The sequence below is a fragment of the Triturus cristatus genome, chromosome 10 (assembly GCF_964204655.1).
Source record: "Triturus cristatus chromosome 10, aTriCri1.1, whole genome shotgun sequence".
Lineage (NCBI taxonomy): Eukaryota > Metazoa > Chordata > Amphibia > Caudata > Salamandridae > Triturus > Triturus cristatus.
In genome coordinates, this window is record NC_140593.1 from 968,136,079 (window position 1) to 968,156,734 (window position 20,656).

Genomic DNA, 20,656 nt, shown 5'->3' on the forward strand with positions numbered 1-20,656 from the left:
CGTAAAGCGCTTCAACGCCTCATATTAAGCGCTATATAAATGCAATTATAATTACCGCCATTCGTTCATGTATTAAGATTTACTAAAGGCCCGGACATGATGAGCACAACTTTATATTCCGGAGTCATTTTCTTACTACTTTTCTGCGTTTGATTACTTTTATTATTAGTCATGAATCCTTAAGGCAGGACTGGAACACACTTTAAAGTATTTCCTTCTTATGTTTGGTGCTTTAAGTATGCACTGATAAGAGGAAAAATACCGGGTTTAGATGACAAATACTTGTCCGCCTAGTTAAAAACCACCAGGTGCCCACACTATGGTTGTGGTTGAGGTACATAGGGCTAGAATGGTTTGAACTTGTGTTTGAACACACTGGGGTGGACTAGCTGGTTCCGATTGGGAGGGAGGCAACAAGAGGGGACTGGATAGGACCAGGCTGGCTCTGATGGGTGTAAATGTGGGATGAATGGACCATATAGTCAGGCTAGTGCTTAACATTACACAAAAGACCACAATTTCTGATATTTAGCTCTTTATATGGACTTGGTCTTACTGGCAAGAAAGTGTCACTCAAAATGTCACACCTTAGGAAGCAAAATGTCACTCATAAGAACACTGAAACCATGGAAATATCTCACATAAGCAAAATGCAAACTTGGCAACAATGAATGAAGGAGCAGCAGAAGTGTGGATAGTGTGGGATACCTTCAAAGTGGATCTCAGTGACATGACCCAAAGCTGGTTGAGCTTATTGTCACAGGCAGGCCCCAGGAGCAGATAGCTAAAAACTAATCTGATCTTTTGAATTTAGAAAAGAAACACTCACAGCAACATTTGCAACAATCAATGATTGTGACCAAAGCCGAAATATACAGATGGAATAATGAGCAATTAGCTAAAAAAATATGTTACACACATCTCAAATCTATAAGTATTGCAACAGCTTTGGTAAAACACTGGCCTTCAAGATAGGGAAAAACAAAACAAATACAATATTCAGGCAATTATAAATAGTGACAGAGAACTGTACATGTCAGCCAGCGGATTGTCGGGATGTTTTATAGATTTTATTCAATGCTATATATGCTTTAAACGGACTCACAGATGACAGCATTTAGATCATATCTAGAAAGTGTTGCATTTTCTACTTTAACAGATGGGGAAAGAGAGGCTCTGGATGGGCCAATTATCCTATAAGAGATTAGAATGGCAGTGGATGCGCTACCCTGGGCAAAGTGGTTGGTCCAGAAGGTGTACTCTTTGAGTTCTATAAACAATGTTGTACTCTTTTATCAGACCCATTATGGACCCTGTTTAGAGCAGTCCAGGCTGCTCAAAACATACCACAGTCTTGGACATTGACCAGATATAAACCCGGGTCCTATCGACCAATATCTTTAATAAATACCGGTGCCCAAAAGTGTTCGAAAATATTGACTGTGTGTTTGAGCGGGATCATAGCTCGATAGTTTCCCCAAGGAAGCTTGGATTTGTACTAGGAAAAGGCCAAAGGGACCAAGTAAATCGGGCTATTGCCTTATTTGACCTGGCATCCTGCTGTGGACCAAACCTGGCTATGTTCTTGCCCAACATGGAGAAAGCCTTTGACAGAGTGACATGGGTCTATCTGTGGGAGACGATGAAACATACAAGGTTTGGAACAGCATTCATGAAAGCTGTTCAAATTCTCTATCAAAATCCTCAAGAAAAATTACAAATCATGGGTTGCGACTCACAAACAACTGAAATCACAACAAGGAGAAGACAGGGGTGTCCATTCTCACCACTGCTTTTCGCAATATACATTGAACCATTTATTCGAAAACGAATGACCACTGAAAACATAAAGGCGGCCTCTTTTAATGAATATATATCACAAAGCTCCTAGTATATGCGGATGATATCTTTCTCATGGTTACGTCACCTGATATGATAATGAGGAAGATAGAAGCTGAGGCAGCCAAGTTTGGGGTGGTTTCTGGCTATTTTTTGAACAGCAGGAAAACTGTAATACCCTATTTCTGCTTTTGTAAACTACAGGATTCCAGGGTGAGTAACTCACCTGTGCATTTAGAGGTAAGTTTAACAGCTGATACCGAGAAGTTAATAGCTGCCAATTATGATCCCCTGCTGTCAAAAATAGAGAACCTATTGAAAGATTTAAACAGTTTACACTTAAAAATTATTGGTCACTGAAACATTATTACAATTATTATCCTACCCGTACTTTTATATCTCTACAGGGCTTGCCTCTTGAACCCAAAGTGCTATAATTTAAGAAATGAAACTTCAAAATGTTGTTTTTTGTGGGTCCATAATAATATAGAAGGGCTCTAAAATGTCTCAAAAAACCGCTCAATAAAGAGGGATAGACATTCCCCAGTTTTAAATATTATTATTGATATTATGCTGCAGCACTAATACACATGAAATTTGTTATATAGAGCTATACATTGAAAAACTGCTGGACATTCGTCCATAATATCCTCTATTTATGAACTAAATCTGAACAATTAAGCTCATGGATTTCTCATGAGGAGCACTGATTATAATTATCCCTAAAAGCTTGCTTTAAGCTCATATAATCTGCTGGCAGGTTATGGAAACCATGGGTGAAGCAATGTAATATCAAAAAGTCCAATAACTGTATACACCCCTACGGAATACAGAATTACTTCCTGAAATCTTTGGTGATGATCGCTGTAAGATATGGGAAATGCTGGCATTGAGGTGCTTGGTGCAGCAATGGGTCCATCTGCTCTTTTGGAACTCTACAGGACAACTTTGGTTCTCCCAAACGGTTGTTCTTCAAATACCTGCTAATTAGAGATCTTATTAATAATATAGAGAATGCTGATCTGTCACTGACAATGATTGTCTTAATGCAGAAAGCTAGCCACTAGGCAAAGTACATTATTAAAGACTAGTACAAAATATTCATGGAACGAGATGAAGATGATTTAATTGTGCAGATTCAAAATTGGGGAAAGAGATAGATGTACACCCAGAAAAAGTAGATATTAAAGAATCTATCAGATTAAGAAGCCTGAGGTTACTTTCTGCTAATTTAAAAATGTAGAGTTACAAGATGCTCTTAAATATGTATTACATGCCGGCTAAGCTTTGGAGATGGGGACACAAGGAAAACTTTTATTATCCTCGCTGTGGGGAGGCAGAAGCAGATATAACCCATATGTTTTCATCTTGCAAAGCCTTATATGAATATTGGGAGAAAATCTTTGGATTCAATGGCGCATACTGGAAAGCAAATGACAGTGAGTCTGCAGTTGATACTGCCCGTACCAGATCCCTATATGGGTATATGTCCTCCCCTTTTTAGGTCTTGGCTCTAGACAGCGCTTCCCATTTGCTGGCTACATCGCCGCTCTCCTAATCTTTCTCCCCATTTGTCCATGGAATGCATGCATCATGCCACTTCCTTTGTTTAGCCCTCTCTGAGAGCAGGGACCGATTACTCCTATTCATCCACTCCTCCCATCAAATGACCTTCTTTTTTCTTTGTTTAAGACCCCACCTCAGGAGCGGTCATGTTTTCACTTTCTCTGAGTGCCGCACCGTAAACAGACCTGTAAATCATGTTCTTACCTTGTTTTGTGTCCCGCCCCCATTCACCCTACTCCTGCTATCGCTTTCTCCACCCTGCCCCCGTGTCTGCTTGCCCTGTGCTTCTCTGAACATCTTGAAATTGCTCTTCCCCTCTCTGCATTTGTTCTTATCCTGTCCCCCAATCACCCTCGTCCTGCTGTTGCTTGCTCCCTCCCGCGCCCCGTGGCTGCTTGCCCTGTGCTTCTCCAACGGGAATGGAACAGGCTTGTAAATTATGTTCTTATCTTGTTTTTCATCTCACAACATGTGTTTTTCAATTACCAGGCAAGCATTCGTGGGGAAAAAACAGGAAAGTCAGCAATTCCCTCCATGTTCTCCATTGCCTTGCAAGGTTATGTGACCGCTTTGTTTCAGCTGCCCTTCACATACTCATTGTTACCTGCCTCCCCACCCCTCCCTGAGACTGTTTACGAAAAACAGGAAAACGTCATAATGGCTTGCCGGGTACGTTTAAAACAGCCTGCAGGAAGGGCTTGTTTCAATTCACTGGTTGATCATTGTAAAGCGCCACATGCCACCAACTGCAGTCCTAGTCACTGGAGTGCATCTGTATGGTAAGAGTTTTGTATTTTAGAATACAGTGCACAGTACATTAGCAAGCCCTTCCATGGTGTCTGTTGCAAGGTCACATGACCACTCCGTTTCAGCTGCCCTTCACTCACTCATTCTCCCTCCCCCTCCCCACCCCTGAGATAGTTACAAAAAACAGGAACACAACATAACAAGCTTGCTCATTACTAATAAAAGAGGCTGTGGGAAGGACTTGTTTCAATTCACTGGATGGTCATTGTAAAGCACCACATGCCACCAACTGCACTCCTAGGCGCCGGAGTGCCCCGGTATAGTAAGCGGTTTGTATTTTAGAAAACAGCGCGCAGTACATCAGCAATCCCTTCCATGGTCTCCATTGCCTTGCAAGGTCATGTGACCACTTTGTTTCAGCTGCCCTTCACTCATTCATTCTCACCCCCTCTCCACCCCTGAGATAGTTACAACAAACAGGTACACATCATAACAGGCTCCATGGTGACTAATAAAAAACAGGCTTGTTTTAATTCACTGGATGGTCATTGTAAAGCGCCAGATGCCACCAACCGCACACCTAGGCACTGGAGTGCAACCTGATATTAAGCGTTATGTGATTTAGATTACAGTGCACAATACATACGCAACCACATGGTTTATTATGTTGCAGAATTATAGGTTAAAAGCAAATGATCAGTAAAAGGCTTATGGACAGATGAAATAAACAAAGGTATTTTCAATAGATGGTACCCCGGCTTTTAGAGGTAGGTTTGGCAAATGTTGGTGCCAGCACCCAAGTAAATTCACATTACTCTGATTTTTAAAACTGTATTACCAGGGGCACCAAAGAGGCACTTTGCGCATGCCTGGCTTCTAAGCCCCATGTGAATCATAATAACAGTGGTAAAAAATAATTCAATACTATTAGATAACACTTTAAGGCTGACATATCTAAGTACTGCAAGAATTTGTTACTGTTACACAAATTTACAGGAATAATTTTATAAACCTCAGAACATCTAAATGCTGAGTTAGCCTTGCCAGGATCCGGCCACATTGACCCAGTGATAACAGTACAGTGGCCTAATGAGCTGGCTTACCACTTTCTTGCAATGGCATTGACATCTAGATGGTTTTTGTAAATCCAGTTCACTGACTGGAAAGGAGGTATGGTTAGACTATACCATGTTTATGTCAAACCAGAGAGACACAACAGTGACCCACAAAACATCATATAGTAGGAAAAGATTTAATAAAGGGTTCCTGAATTTGAATTTGCGCATGCAATGATCTCTGCATTATGATGATTTATTGACCATGACACTTCTAGCCAGTCGGATAGGTCAGTGGGTTGAGTGCCTGCAGCAAGTTTGTGTGTGTAACATGCAAGTCAAAAGTATGAATTGCACTAAGGCAGACAGGTCCTTCTGTTCTTGCGAGGCGAACAGAATAAGTATCATGATTTTACTAGTTAATTTTGGAAGCCCTCATTAAAGGGAATTGGCACATTTCATGTTGTGTTTTGGTCTCTATCAAATGGTGAATTTAATTTGGGATGCCTTGTTCGTGTATGCCCGTGGTTACACAAAGGACTAACGGCGCATCAGCTGCGAGCGCTTGGGTGCTGCATCTGCCTGGGGAACACTTACCATCTGACCATGAAATGCTAAAACACATTGACAAAGCCAATAGCTCGCGCATTGCAGAGACCGATTGGCTTTGTCAGTCCTTGTTTTTGCAATTACCATTGTCCGAATTTGCATAACCGCAAAGTGGTTTAGTCCGGGACTTTCGTTTCAACACTGGTTTAGCTGATATATATTCAACAGGCACTTTATCATTGAAATGGGAGGAAAGCAAGAGAACGACGCTGCTTAATCTGTGGACTTCTGGGAAAATGAGAGAAAAATCTACGGAACCTGATATTTGCTACCGTCCCACACGTTACTTAGGGCCAGATGTAGGTGGCCAAATAGCGATCGGTAAATTAGCATAATTTCAGCGTTTGCGATCGCTATTTGGCTGCGAGCAATGTAGGTGAGTTTAAACCTACTAGTAAGATAAGGAATCGCAAAATTGTGATTCCTTATTTTGCTCTTGCATTTAAGGAATCGGAAATTGCGATTCCTTAAATGCAATGTAAGTAGCACAAAAGGAAGTGCACTTTAGCCTTAAGGAATCGGCAATTACCACCAACTTCAAGTTGGTGGTAATTAGCGATTTCCTTTAAAAAAGCACTTTTCCGCTTTTTAGGTCTCGCCTAGCGATGCAGTGCGAAGCGCGGTCGCTAGCGAGATCTATTGTTGTCGACTTGCCTCGGAAGGGGGACAGGACATGTGCACGCGCTCAAAGGACTGCAGTTGTGCACGTGTACGGCGGTGTTAGCACAACTCCAAGGACATGAGTTGTCGACTTGGGCTCAGAAGGGAGACAGAGATGTGCACTTTCTCCCGGACAGTCCATGTGCACGCTCACGCCGTCTGTTCTCTGCCGATGTGCGCTCCCACCGCGCTCGCCTGGACAGCCCCATGCCACACGTACACGCTCGCACCACTCGCAGGATGCTGCATTTGTTTTGCTTTGTTTGCTTTAACATGAAAGCCGTCCCGAAGCTGCAGCGTCCTAACCACATCCCTTAATTTAGGCCAGTAAGCCACTCTTGGTTGATTTGGTGCTCCTGATAAGCGCAGATACAAGATTATACAACATCACGCCATCGTAGTGGTCCAGACACTACCGCTCAGCAACCGTTCAAATGGCCTCAAATCCCAGTCTCAACCACGCCAACTTCTTCCTTCGACATCTTCACTACTCACGTTGACACCTGGCCCTTTACCACCCTCCAGCTTCCCCAGAGCGCATTTGGGTGGCTACAAAGGATTGTTCGAATACTCAACTATTTTATTTCTCCCACGCGCAACACTCACTACGTCGTTCAAAAGCCTACCAGGGGGAGTCGCATAGAAAGGGAAGAACACGTGCCAGTGCTCCCGACTCATGGGGGATCGAGGACATCCCCAGCTGAGCGCGCGTGTTCATCAGAACAGGACCTCTGCCCCCATACCAACCAGCCAGCCACCATTACCGTGCTCAGCCGCTCTTCACATCTGCCCGGCACGCGCACACAGAATCACTCATCTGCCGGTCTCACACAACTGCTCCAGCTGTATCTGGGTGAAATTTCTCGCAAGCCAGTCACTACCCGGATAAAAGCATTTAACTTTGAGTTATCACGCGTGCGTAGTGATAGAAGTTGAGCTGAGAGACATCACGCACGTACGTAAATTCTACAGAAAACTGCGCGGGCACATTGAGAAAGTGAAACTGCATGAGGCTTAAAACGGCTGACGCGCGTGCGCAGTCCAGGAAACAAAGTCTTACTCTGCACGTCTGGCGCATAGCAGTTTCTATTTGCTTGGCAGTACTTCTAGTTAAGTGGTTCCCAAACCAATGCTGTGCGCGTGTTGTACTGCGCTGAATTGACATGGTGTGGAAGAGGATTTCGAGACCCCCGTGTATAATTTGTATAGCCCCATGTTAATAGAAAGGGTTTGTTGGGGGAGTGGTGGGGGGGCCTGTAACACTGTGCTCACCGTTAGTGTGTGCATGACGGCAGTCAGTGGGCGCGCACGCTGGTGAGCTCAAGCTAGGGTCATACACTTGGGTCTGTGAGTCTGTCCATCCATGGAGCAGTGCACTCAGTAGAGGTGTGTGTGTTTGTGTCATTCTTGGTGCGGGTTTGTGAACTGTGTGAGTGGATTCGGCTACGGTGTGCCTGGGTGACTGACTGCATGTAGTGATTGTAGGGGTGACGTCTGTATGGGTCTGTGGATCGGTGTGTCTGGGTGAGTCTGTGGTAGGTCGGTGAGTCAGTGGCATGGCAGTGTGTGTATATGGGTCTTTGGTAGGTCGGTGTGTTTCGGTGAGTTTGTGGCATGGCAGTGTGTCTAGATGGGTCTGTGGTAGGTCGGTGTGTCTAGAAGGGTCTGTGAAAGGTGGGTGAGTCTGTAGCATGCCGGCGCAAGTCTCTGGTAGGTCGGTGTGTCTGGATGTGGCTTGCTGTGCCCGGTTGTGAGTCAGTGTCCTCCGGGACGTCTGTGTGTTTGAATGTGTCAGTTTGTGAGACCAGTTGTTGGGATGCGTTTGCCGGTGTGAGTGTCAGGTGTGTGCAATGCCTGGCTGTGCATGTGCTCGCCTGCCTGTGAGTGTGTGTGTGTGCGGAGCAGCATGTGAGAGCCCTGGCTGTGCTAAGCTGTAGGTGTGTCTGTGTGTGTATATGTATGTGTACAACCATGAGTCCGTATGTGTGCAAAAGGTAGGAGTGTCAGCGTATGTGCAAGCATGAGTCAGTGTGTGTGAAGTTGTTGGTGCGTGCATGAGTGCGTCGGTGTGTGTGTATGTGCACCTTATGGTGGTACCGGGTCCGGTTTTGCTGCCTCATTTGGTCAGGCATTCCGCTCCGGTGCCGTGACCGCTGGGGGCGTGTTGAGTGGGCGAGCTGGGCCTCCAAGAGTGCTGGAGGCCCTTTTGACTTCAGGCGGCATTGGGGGAAGGGCGCATGACTTCAACATCGCAGCGTCCATACCCCCACCCCTATTCTAGGTAGGTATTTCAATAGGTTCGCAGGTGCGGGGATACACCGCGTGGGTCCTAGTAGCGGCCGTTGTGTGCAGGCCAGGTAGGGCCTTGTCTGCTCTGCTAGTGTGGGCGGTCTGGGGTTCCGCATGTGTCCTCTCTTTGAGGATCCTGCTGTCACTGAGTGCAGCTCGTGGCGGCCACAGTCAGTGGGGCACCGGCGAGACTGTAGTATTCATACTCACAACCCTCGTTTTGAGTGCCCAAGGAGGCGGAAAGGGCCTCGGCGCCCCTGGTGCACCAGATATGTTTACAGTCTACAGAGATATGTTTAGCTCCTACTGACATCAAATGACCTCGCAGCGTGATTGAGTGGCGGGCAGGGTTCTCATCGTGGAATTTGAGAAGTATCGTCAAGTGCGTGGTTACTGCTGTGAAGTGGCACCCTGCCCAGGGTCACACCATATACTAAAAGCACTTTGCTTGCATCTTAGACGTCTTAAGCCCATACATTCATCGTAAAAAACGAACTTACAGGCCCACGAAAGCAAATGCTACTGTATAAAATGACGCTTTTGGGAAAATGTTGGATACATGTACCCACTTTCACGAGTTCGACCTCAGACCATCTATGATACAAACGGGAAGCGGGTGTTGAGGGGCAAAGTCCGTCGAGACTTCCCACTGTGAGAGGCTGACAGGGCCGGGGAAATCCAGTCACATCTTTCACACTTTGTATATGCGCAAGGCCAGCAGAGCTGGGGTGCAGTCAGTCCTAGGTCGGAAATGTCTTGCTTGCCTTAAGCTGGATCAGTCAGTCACAGACGCCCTTACTGAGCTCCAGAGACTTCATCCTGGGTACCCGCATCCTTGCTGTGAGATGAAGCCAGGTGTGGAGCCAGAGGGCGGGCACCTCCGGTGGGGGCTGGGAACTGCGAGGACCGGCCGTCAGCTGGGAACAACGGGGGTGCATTTGTGTCGCAGTCATGGTTTTGGCTCGCTTACCATCTGATAGGCAGGGCTCCACACCTTATGTATGTGCCCGATTTGCATCCCTTCCTGGCCTCGCTGGTTCTGGGGGGGAATTTACCGGAAATTATGGGCCAGTTCCTGCGTGCTCAACGTGTCCCCCTGGCTGTGACTGAAACGAAGAGGGATCATGGTCACAACCTCCGACTGTGGAATTGCGCACTTGCAGGGTTTTCACGGGTTTTAGACTTCCGGTAATTCCTGAGGCGCGGCCAGTGCTGCCCCACAACCGTGAGCTGACAGATGGGAGGAGGGCTAAGGAGATATGGGCCTCTCTAGGGCTTATAGTGGGGGGGATGGCTTCCGAGCACAGCACCGGAGCTCTTCGGGGTTGGGTCTCTCCCTGACTGTAACAGAGGTCGGGCTGCCTCTTCACCTGATGCTACGGGTAGCGCGCCTCTCTCAGCCTATGAACAGCCAGGTTTTCTGGACACAATATTATCGGATAATTATTTATTTGATGGTTTCTGTGTCCTGGGTGCCCTTGGGACCCTACGTGAGAGGAAGAGGCCCTGCTGTTACTTCAACCACCAGCACAGATTTACAAGCCCAACATAATTCCCTCAGAGGAACAGGAGAGGAGAGGAAGACTGTAGGAAAGAAGGATCTGCTTCTTATGGTTATCCCCACGTTTTTCTTCATGTGATGCTCCCGCCTCATCCTTTTACTTTGGTGGTTACACAGTGAGTCTTTTTTAGTCTATAAGCACTATTTTATTTAAATAGTTTCTCCTACTGCAGGTACAACACGTTTTTCTGCAACATTCACTGCGTCATGCGCGCATTCACTTTCTAAGCAGCCCGGGACAATAGCGGCCACTTCTTTCAATAGGTCTCCCATTTATAAGAGTTTGAGCTATTGGCATTGTACATGACAATGCCTTTTATTTCTGATTTAATTATCAAAACATATAAATAAAAGACATTGTCATTTACAGTGCCAATAGCTTAAACTCTTGCAAAGGCGAGACCTATTGCATTGCAAATGCTTGTTTTAAAGTACCATGTGGCACACATTCATGCCCTTAGGGCATTTATGTGCTCCAAATGTGCACACATGCACATTTCAGGGGTGCAACAGGGTGTCCTTTTGACACCCTGGCACCCTTGAAATAGCGCCCGCTATTTGCCAATCTTTAATAGAGAATCGCAAATAGTGAATATCTTCCCATTCATTCCTATGGGCCTCCTAGCCCATAGGAATGAATGGGTAGGTATTCCTTATTAGCTAATCTCAATTTGCGATTCGTTATTAAGGAAAATTAAGGAATCGCTAATATTTTAGCGATTCCTACTTACATTCAATTTTGCGAGTCCTTAATAGCGAATCGGTAAAATTCGCTATTAAGGAATCGCAAATTTGATTTTACCTACATCTGGCCCTTAATCTGTATGAATTAGTCATATTAATCTGTAATATTTGTAATTTTTCTTAAATTATTTTTTCTGGTTGACTTCATCTACCTCGAATAAAAAAAACATGAAACTGTACATGGATCTCACCCGTGATGACTTTACATGCTTTTCAGTAGCAACAGATGGGTTCATTCCCTTTTGGATATAATTGCAGGGCGTCGGCTGACTGGTATTTAAGCTTCAGATTGCCTTTCCAACAGGAAGTGCTTTTAGTCCTGGCGAAACTGTCTGGGGTGGGAGTAGACTGCATTGGGTCATCAGTGGGAGGGGGCAGAAGAAATAGCACTTGTTGCAAAAACGTGTGAGGAATTAAATGACACCTGTCTATCTCTTGCTGCAAATAGGTGTGCTTTATGATGACATACATGTGTTCCCAGATTGAGCTATAACATTTGTTAACAAGACAGTTTCACTTGCTTTCCTAGCGAAGAAGGTCTATACTGAGCATTTTGTTTCCTCTTACAGGACACTACTCCAGATGAGCTCCTCTGTGCTGTCATGGCAGGTGTCCTCAAGGATGTCAACCTAGATGCAGCGAAACTGGGAGATGTTTGTGTAGGTATGTACTAAACAGGATGAAAGATTTTCCTTCTCTTCTTATAGGTGCTCTCCAAATCTTTTTCTTTACCCCCAACTTGCAACATTGTAAGTTCTGATCTCTTTTACAACTGACTGGTCTTTTACAAACCTGACTATTATTTGGACAATTGGATGTAGGAACAGTTGGCAAAACCTAAAAAATGTTTACTATTGGAAATTGAAGTGAACAGCACAGCCTGGGTGCATGAAAACTCCCTAGCCCTTCCCATATCTATGTCTACGTAGACGTGATTAGAAAAGATTACTGGCATAATATTGATCACAACAATATCATGATGCAGAAATATTGTGTTAAAAACTATAGATTACAGGCATATCATAATGGCAAGTACAAAAACATCTGAAAAACATATAGTTTCACACTATATTTACAAAAATATAATTTTAATATAATTTTCTAATATATATATGTATATCTAGATATATATTGTTTAAAAAACTAAAAATGGTAAATCTATGTAAGTAATATTTAATGCTATATATAAATATATACTTATAATATCATACACACAAATATATGTGTGTATATGTTTACATATACATATATATAATATAAGTTACTTATTTAAAAAATATATTTTACATCATAAGATTTTTTATGTTTTTTAACTTACTACTATAAAAGAATATATATATATATATATGTATAAACCCTTTTTGACCTCCTTTTGCTATGAGCGCCTGAGAGATAAGTATGCCCAATGTTAATATAAGGTACTTAACCGATCATGATTTTTTGTTTAGTACACATAAAAAAGTTCCTTGAATCATATGCTGTAAACAGGCGTGTATAAATCAGCAACTGATTTTTTGTTTGGTAAACTTGAATATACAACCGCCTGGAATACTGACTCCACCTTCCTTTATATCATGCACAATTTGTAAAATCACCGGTTACATTCACTGTGCCTTTCACAGATGTTTTTTAACACTGTATATTTTTTTGTCTTATATTTTAACAAATTGTGTGTATATATACATACAGGGCTTCCTCGCGCACTCACGAGTCAGGAGGCGGTTGTGCAGTGATCCAATTCCACTTTTATTTTAATTCATTTCAGCATGCCAGTTCACCAACTCTACGCGTTTCGGTTGTTCACGAGACTGACAAAGGTAACTCAACATTTTTTTCAAAATAAAGGCCACACATGTGGTTAATTACGTCATTTCCTGCAATGTGCAGCTAAGAACATAGCCCTGAGCGTAAAAGGAAAGAATTGTGGGAACATTGCACACAATTGGGAGCTGGGTGCAGCTTAAAAAAACCTCAATCAAAGTTTTACCCACAATTAGCACAGGGAAATAAAATTGACACATTCCACGAATGTGTAATAAAAGACTTATACCAACTTCATCATTCAAAGAAAAAAGATAACCTTTCCTTTGATGAGCGCAGATCATTGTTAAAACTGAAGAATGATGATAAAATTGAAATAAAGATGGCAGATAAGGGAGGAAATATCATCATCCTGGAAAAAGAGGCATATATGCGAGAAGCATATTCACAACTGAGAAACACGGAATATTATGAAAAATTAAAATCAAATCCAACAAAAAAATGGAAAGAGGAGCTGGATGCAAAATTGGATCTCTGGATGCAACAAAATGTATTAGATGAGGAAGAAGTGAAATATCTCAAAATGGCACATCCTAAAATGGCGACAATATATTTCTTGCCAAAGATCCATAAAAATCCCATAAAACCACCAGGGAGACCCATAATATCGGCGAAAGGAGCATTACTAGAACCCATGGCTAATTTCTTAGATGTACTCTTGTTACCTTATGTCAAAAACCTAGCATCGTATCTATAAGATACAGGTGATTTATTGAGACACTTGCAGGAAACTCCATGGCAAGAAACACACAATTTGATCACAATGGATGTGGTATCGTTATACTCTAACATCCGTAATGACATTGGTATCAAAGCATGTGAACATTTCCTGCAAGAAAGAAATATCCAGTTTGCAGATCACAACAAAATGTTGCTGGAGATGATTAACACATGCTTGGAACACAATACATTTATGTTCGGGGAAGAGATCTACCGTCAAGTTAAAGGTACAGCAATGGGTTTTTCCTTTAGTCCAAGCTACGCCTGCCTGACCATGGGACTGTGGGAAAAGACTTGGGCTTGGAAAAGTGAAAACGACCAATATGTTAACAAAACCGTAACATGGCTGAGCTACACCGACGATTTGCTTATAATATGGGATGGAACTAGGAATGAATTTGCAGAATATTTTGAAATATTAAATAACTCTGACTTCAACCTTAACCCCTTCGGTGCTCATGACGGAACGGTTCCGTCATGAGCCACGGTTGAGCTGTGCTCATGACGGAACCGTTCCGTCATGACCACGCCCGCGCAAGATTCCGTCAGCACAGCGGCGGAATTTGCGCAGCATGGAAGGGGTTAAGTTCACATATAACATCAGTGATGAACGTGTTGTATTCCTTGATACCGAGATCTATATTGCAAACGAAACAGTTCAAACCACCCTGCATCGTAAGGATACGGCTACAAATGTGGTATTACATGCGGAAAGTTTCCACCAAACCAGTCTGATTAAAAACATTCCGTATGGGGAATTTCTCAGGATCAAAAGGATATGCTCTCAAGAGGAGGAATGGATACAACATCATGGCCAAGCAATGCAAAGATTTAAAAAAAGAAAATACAACTCCAAAATCATTCATGAGGCACTGAAAAGCACGAACAGGGTAAAAAGAACTGACTTGATAAAAGAAAAACCTAATCAGGATGAGAAAGATAACAGAATAAGGCTTATAACAACATACAGCACAGAAAACCAACAACTAATGAGAATATTGCGCAAGAACTGGCACATATTACACATGGACCCCACGGTATCAAAAATAGTGAGAGATCATCCGAACATTACTTACAGACGAGCAAAAAACCTGCGGGATCAACTAGTGCACAGTCACTTTCAAGATCAAAAGAAATCAGAAACATGGCAGAAACCGAAAGGGTTTTTTAAGTGTACCAGTTGCGAAGTCTGTTTAATTGCCCAAAAAAAGAAAGAGGTGATGATGACAAATAATCGTATGTGGAAGATTCAACAGCTAATTAACTGTAAAAGCCAGTTTGTGATATACGTGATGGAATGTCCATGCGCGATGAAATACATAGGCAGCACGAAATGCGAATTGAAAAAACGCATTTTGGAACATGTGCGAGCCACAATCAACTCAGACAGAAGTAATGCTGTAGCCAAACATATGGAGAAGGAACATGGTGGGGATTGGAAAAAGCTAAAATTCTATGCGTTGAAACAGTGGGAATGCACCCTAGAGGTGAGGATATAGAAAAAACTTTAAGACAGAAGGAATCTCGGCACATTCTGAATTTTCGAACACTCATGCCTGACGGTTTAAACCAGGATGAGGAACTCCATTATCATCTATGAACTGTCTGTGAGATATGTTCCATTATGAAACAAATGCAAGAACTTGCAGAGTTGAAAATATTATGCCTCCTATGTATATATATATATATTTTTTTAAAGAATTTTTTTTTTTGTAGACATAATTTCAGAAGTACGTTATGAATGTAGTAAGGTGATTGGTAGAGGGCAATTAGAGGATAGGGAATCAATGATATGAGAAAGAAATAGAAAAAACTATTTCATTCAAATTTTACAGTGGCAATGACATAAACTACATGTTGATAGAAATATACTTCCTTAACTAGATACAAGGCCCACTAGAGGGCTACATTGTAAGAATGTATTAAAAAACATGAATGTTGATAGATAGAAGATGGCCCACTGGAGGGCTTTATTGATTGCGGATAACTTTTTTAATTTTTTCACGTTCGGGACAGCGCTGTTATTGATAACATATGCGCAGTATAATTCTTATCTGGGACATGATTATGATATGTTGGTTACTTTGAGACCGCTCCATCAGAGCAATATGATTGAAGTTATATACCCTCTACATTGTTCTGATGATCGAATGTTAGAATTAAACTACATTGACCATAATGCTTAGCTGCACATTGCAGGAAATGACGTAATTAACCACATGTGTGGCCTTTATTTTGAAAAAAATGTTGAGTTGCCTTTGTCAGTCTCCTGAACAAGGTTTCAGTGGAAACCGAAACGCGTAGAGTTGGTGAACTGGCATGCTGAAATGAATTAAAATAAAAGTGGAATTGGATCACTGCACAACCGCCTCCTGACTCGTGAGTGCGCGAGGAAGCCCTGAGGGGAAAAGGATGAATAAGTAACGACTTGGCTCTGTCGTACCTCTGACGCACCGCCTTAGAGCGCCCAGGAGCCGAAAAGTGGGCCGCTTTTGAAGCATATATACATACAGAACAACGTTTTACCCCATTAACGTTTTTGTTGGGGATGTTTTGAATCCCAAGTCTTTTCTTTAGTTCTAAGTAAGAGTGACCAAGAGCTGGATAGCTCGAAACGCGTCTTGTTTTCGCCTTAAAAAAATAAAATACCTTTTGCCCAACTTGGATCGGTGTGGCTCGTGCTTGCATGAATCGGTGAGCTTGCTGGTGGATATATATATATATATTCACTGAAAAAAACATAGGTTTCAGGGGCATTATAGTTAACCCTGGAAGTAGTGGCTGTAGTGGGGCTACGTGGAGCATCGCGTAGTGTGGCCAAATCTACGCACACTCATACACTCCGCGTAGCTCCACTACGCGCCGCCCGCCACCCGCCTCCCGCCCGCCCTCATTTTAAAATAAGTTAAAGTATTTTAAAAGTAAAAGAAAATGCCTTACCTGCAGTGCAGCGTCCCGGGGCTCCCTCTTCCTGGTTGACGGCAACTTCTTCTCACAAATGCGCATGCGCGGACGCCAGCGCATGCGCATTTCTCGTGAAACACTCGTAACACATATGGCCCCCGGGGCCGGCCTTTGTTATCTATTTATTTATTTACATCTTGGGGAGGGGGGCCGCGTGGCCCCCCTCCCGGACAACTTGTAGCCCCGGAACCCCATCCCCCGGGGCTGGCCCTCTCCGTTGGGGACCGTGGGGGGTCCCCAATCCCCCCACGGTCCCGCTGGCTCCCCGCGTCCCTCGGGAGCCGGCATTGCTTTTCCACATGGGGACCTGCTAAGATGCATCTCCCCGTGTGGTAAAGCAATTTGCTTTGCACTTTGAAATAGAGAGCAGGTTTCCTGCTCTCTCTTTCAAAATCCAAACCAAGTTTGCCATAGCAATCTACAGTGTCCGAGGGGTGGCCACCCCGGGACACTGCAGAAGCCGGCCCTGGGGGGTGGTGGTCCCCAGAGCCATGACAAGGCTCCAGGAGGGGGGCCACGCAGCCCCCCTCCCACAATTTACTAAGCCCCGGGGGGGGGGGTCTGTCACAGACCCCCCCAATTTTAACATTTAGAGCCCCGGGGAAGTGGCGGTCCCCGCTGCGCATGGGGGGGCTTGAGCCCCCCACACAGGTTATTATTTTTTTTTTTTAAAGCCCCGGGGGGTGGCGGTCTCCAGGGCTGCGGGGGGGTGGCAGTGTGCCCCCCGCAATAACAATTAAGTAGAGCCCGGGGGGTGGTGGTCCCCGGGGCTTGGGGGGCCTTAGAGGCCCCCCCAACATTAAACTAAGAAGCCCCGGGGGGGTGGCAGTCCCTTTGGGCACCCCATCCCAATACAAATATTGCACCCAGGATTTGGCCCACCCGGGGTCTAAATATTAACGAAGCGCTGAAAGCCCGAAACTGGTCCTAGGATGCTTGTTTCCAGTCCAGGGAAGACCTGGCCTGGCAGTTCGGGATGGACTGTTACCATTGGGCGCAGGGTCAACATTCCGTCCATCATCTTTTTGTGTTGAATTATCATAATGACACAGAAATACAAAGTTTGTCTTATAATGCAAGACGGAAACTCGTACTAACAGCACAGAATATAAGATTCAAACAGTGCCCAAACTCAATTCAAAAATGCGATAAGACAAATGCATTCTAATGACATGAGCACAACAGGGACACATGTGTACTCACACGCAGCCTCTTTTACAGTGTTTAAGCATGCTTTATTTTGGAAAATAAGCGTTTATCTCGAGCACTAGTGATCAGCGCCCTGAGACCCATGTCTCATGGAAACAGACATGGAGCACACTTGTGGCAGTAGCATTCAGAAGCCAGTGAGCTGTAAGGTACAACACTCCATCTCCTCTGGTATGGTAAAGTTTGCAGCTCGCATGCACATTCACTGCTCATGAAACTGTGACATATATATGGGGTTATGTGGATGACAAAGAGGATGTCTTGTGGGCTATGGCTCCCTGCTCTCCCCTCCGGCTGGCCGCCGGTCTCGGCTTAGGTTGCGAGTCCAGGGAGCTGTCAACCCTGGGAGGAGGGGTCCCGCCTCTCCCGGATCGGGTTCCCATGACTGACAGCGTCTCCGCGACAACCCCATCCCCGGCTCCCACCACCGCCTCCTGCCTGCCCCGGAGTTATGTGTCCTACCAATTAGCGTGCGTCCGGGCCCTTCTCATGGTCGCTTACAATAATATTATGAAAAAGCTGCCGGTGCAGCCTGAGAGTGCGAGCTGACTGCGGCACTCTATTACCATCAGCCCCACGCTGCCGAGAGTTAAAGGGTGGGGGCACACTCCCAGCGCCGCTGGGAAGCCGAGACAATAGACACCCAAAGTCAAGTACCTGCGCAAGAACTTCACAAAAGTTTTCACATTTTCCTGGCGAGATGCCAAAGCTTGTATTCACTGCCCACCACTCTTATTTGTCCCTCCGTCTGAGGTACAAGATGGCTGCTAACACTTCCTGGTTTGAAGTGTTGGCAGCCAATTAGAGCCAAGCTCGTGCTCGGAGGGTTAGGCTCCGTCCAGATATTGAAACTTTTTCTTTTTTTGAATACCTCAGGAACTACTGAATGGATTTACACCAATGAACAAAAAGGTCTCTTTCTGAACCAAGGGCTACCTTTTTGCCAAATTTGGTGTAATTCCGTTCAGCAGTTCGGGCTGTAGCCATGTCTAAAGTTTCCTATGGAAAATAACATGGGGAAAACACGTTTTGGGACCCTCCTTTTTTCTCAGCCCCCACTTGGCAAATCACCCCAAAACGTTCAGGATAGGAGCTGACCGGAGCGGGCCATACGTTTTGAAAATTCTGCGAAGATTCGTCAACCGGTGCCAAAGTTATTGGGAAAACAAAAAACGCTTTTCCTATGGAAACTAGGTCCTAACTATAACTATCTACTGGCAACCGCCAGTAGATTATATATATATATATGTGTGTACATTAGAAGTGGATAAACAAGACACGTCAATCCTAATGACAACCATTCTATTCTTCCTCTGACGGTAACAGTTTCTATTAATGTACGTGTGCTGCTAGATACTCAGAAAGCACCCCCCTCCACAGGCTTTACTGGTGGGGGGGTTTACAGTTCTTCAACGGAGACGGACACGGGAGGGTGTCAGTTGCTGCTATCTTTGTTAAAAATAATAATAATAATAAATGTTGCTGTTAATGTTATTGTAATTGTTATTAATATTCTTGTGAAAAGTTATTATTAATGGTGTTTTCATGGTTTTGTCATTCATATTTTTATACATCTCGTCATTGCTCAGACTTTTCCGGCCGTATAAAGAGAGGGTTGAGGGGCTGGTGTTAGTGGGAGAAATTAGGGACCACCGGTGAGAGCTGGGCGGGTACTGAGGGGTACTGAGGGGAGACACGAGTAGAGGAGAGGGAAGACTGCTGAAGATTTGGGACCACCGGGCGGGTGATGGGAGCGGACTCCTGCAGTCCAGCACCCAGTCGGGAGCGAAGATCCAGAGGAGGAGGGGAAACTGTGGAAGTAAAGGAACACTGGTGCAAGAAGAGAAGAGGGAGAAGAATAGCATGAAAAAGAAAGCAAGATAAGAGATGAGAAGGGGGAGAGGGAACCGAGTGAGAAGAGATTGTCAGAGGAAAGGACGAGAGTCATTTATGGAAGAGAGATGGGGGCAGAAAGCTGAACAAAGAGAGATGGAGTAAGGTATGGGGGTGACCTGAAAGGGGGGGGCAGCGGACAGCCCAGAAAAGAGAGTGCGTCCAGCAATAGGAGAGCTAGGCGAGAGTGTGAGATGTTGCGAAGAGTGGAGTGGAGGAGGCAGGGAGGGAGGGATAGAGGGAACCGCTGAGGAGATGCTGAGAGAGGGCGGGCTGCAGGTGGTTTGTGTTGCACCGGCTCTCCGCATTCTTCCAGCTGCGGGGTAAGGGCAGGCGAGGGGAGTGGGGGTGTAGTACGGAAAAAGTAAGGAGAACTGGGTGGACGGTAGACCGTGGGGAGGAGAGTGAGAGTGGAATAGAAGGTGGAGAAGGAGGGCGGTGGGGGAGGAGTGAAGATAAGGGAAGGTATGGGAAGGGTGAGGCTGCGCAAGAAGGTGAGAGAGATCGAGAGCTGATGATATGATGAAGAGAGAGAGAGAGAGAGAGGAGTGGGAAGAGTGATACAGATAGAAGAGCAAAAGGTAGATGGTGAGAGACAGATAGAGAGAGAGAGGGCGAAATACTGAGAGGGAGGACGAGTGACAAAGAGAGAGAGAGGGAAACAAAGAGAAAGAACTGAGAGAAAGAGAGAGAGTGCAAAACACTGAGAGAGAGGGGAGAGAAAGAGTGACATATAGAGAGAGGAAAACAAAGAGAACGATACTGAGAGAGAAAGAGAGAGAGAAACAATGAGAAAGAGGGGGAGAAAGAGCGACAGAGAGAGAGAGGAAAACAAAGAGAAAGACTAGGAGAGAGAGAAAGAGAGAGAGAGAAAGAGAGAGGGGGCGAAAGAGCGACATGGAGAAAGAAGAGCTCAAGGGGAAACAAGAGAAAGAGAGGATGCGAAAGAGAAAAAGAAAGAGAAGGGGCTGTGATGTAT

At 44.7% G+C, this 20,656-nt stretch overlaps 1 protein-coding gene across 1 annotated transcript in view; it reads left to right on the top strand.

Annotated features, from left to right (window-relative positions):
• Window positions 1-20,656, top strand: part of LOC146796345 (3-ketoacyl-CoA thiolase B, peroxisomal-like) — a 153,497-nt gene that overhangs the window by 27,022 nt on the left and 105,819 nt on the right. Inside the window, exon 2 of the mRNA XM_085630202.1 lies at window positions 11,640-11,733. Within this exon, the coding sequence (XP_085486328.1) occupies window positions 11,640-11,733 (94 nt within the window). The remainder of the gene's footprint in view (window positions 1-11,639; window positions 11,734-20,656) is intronic.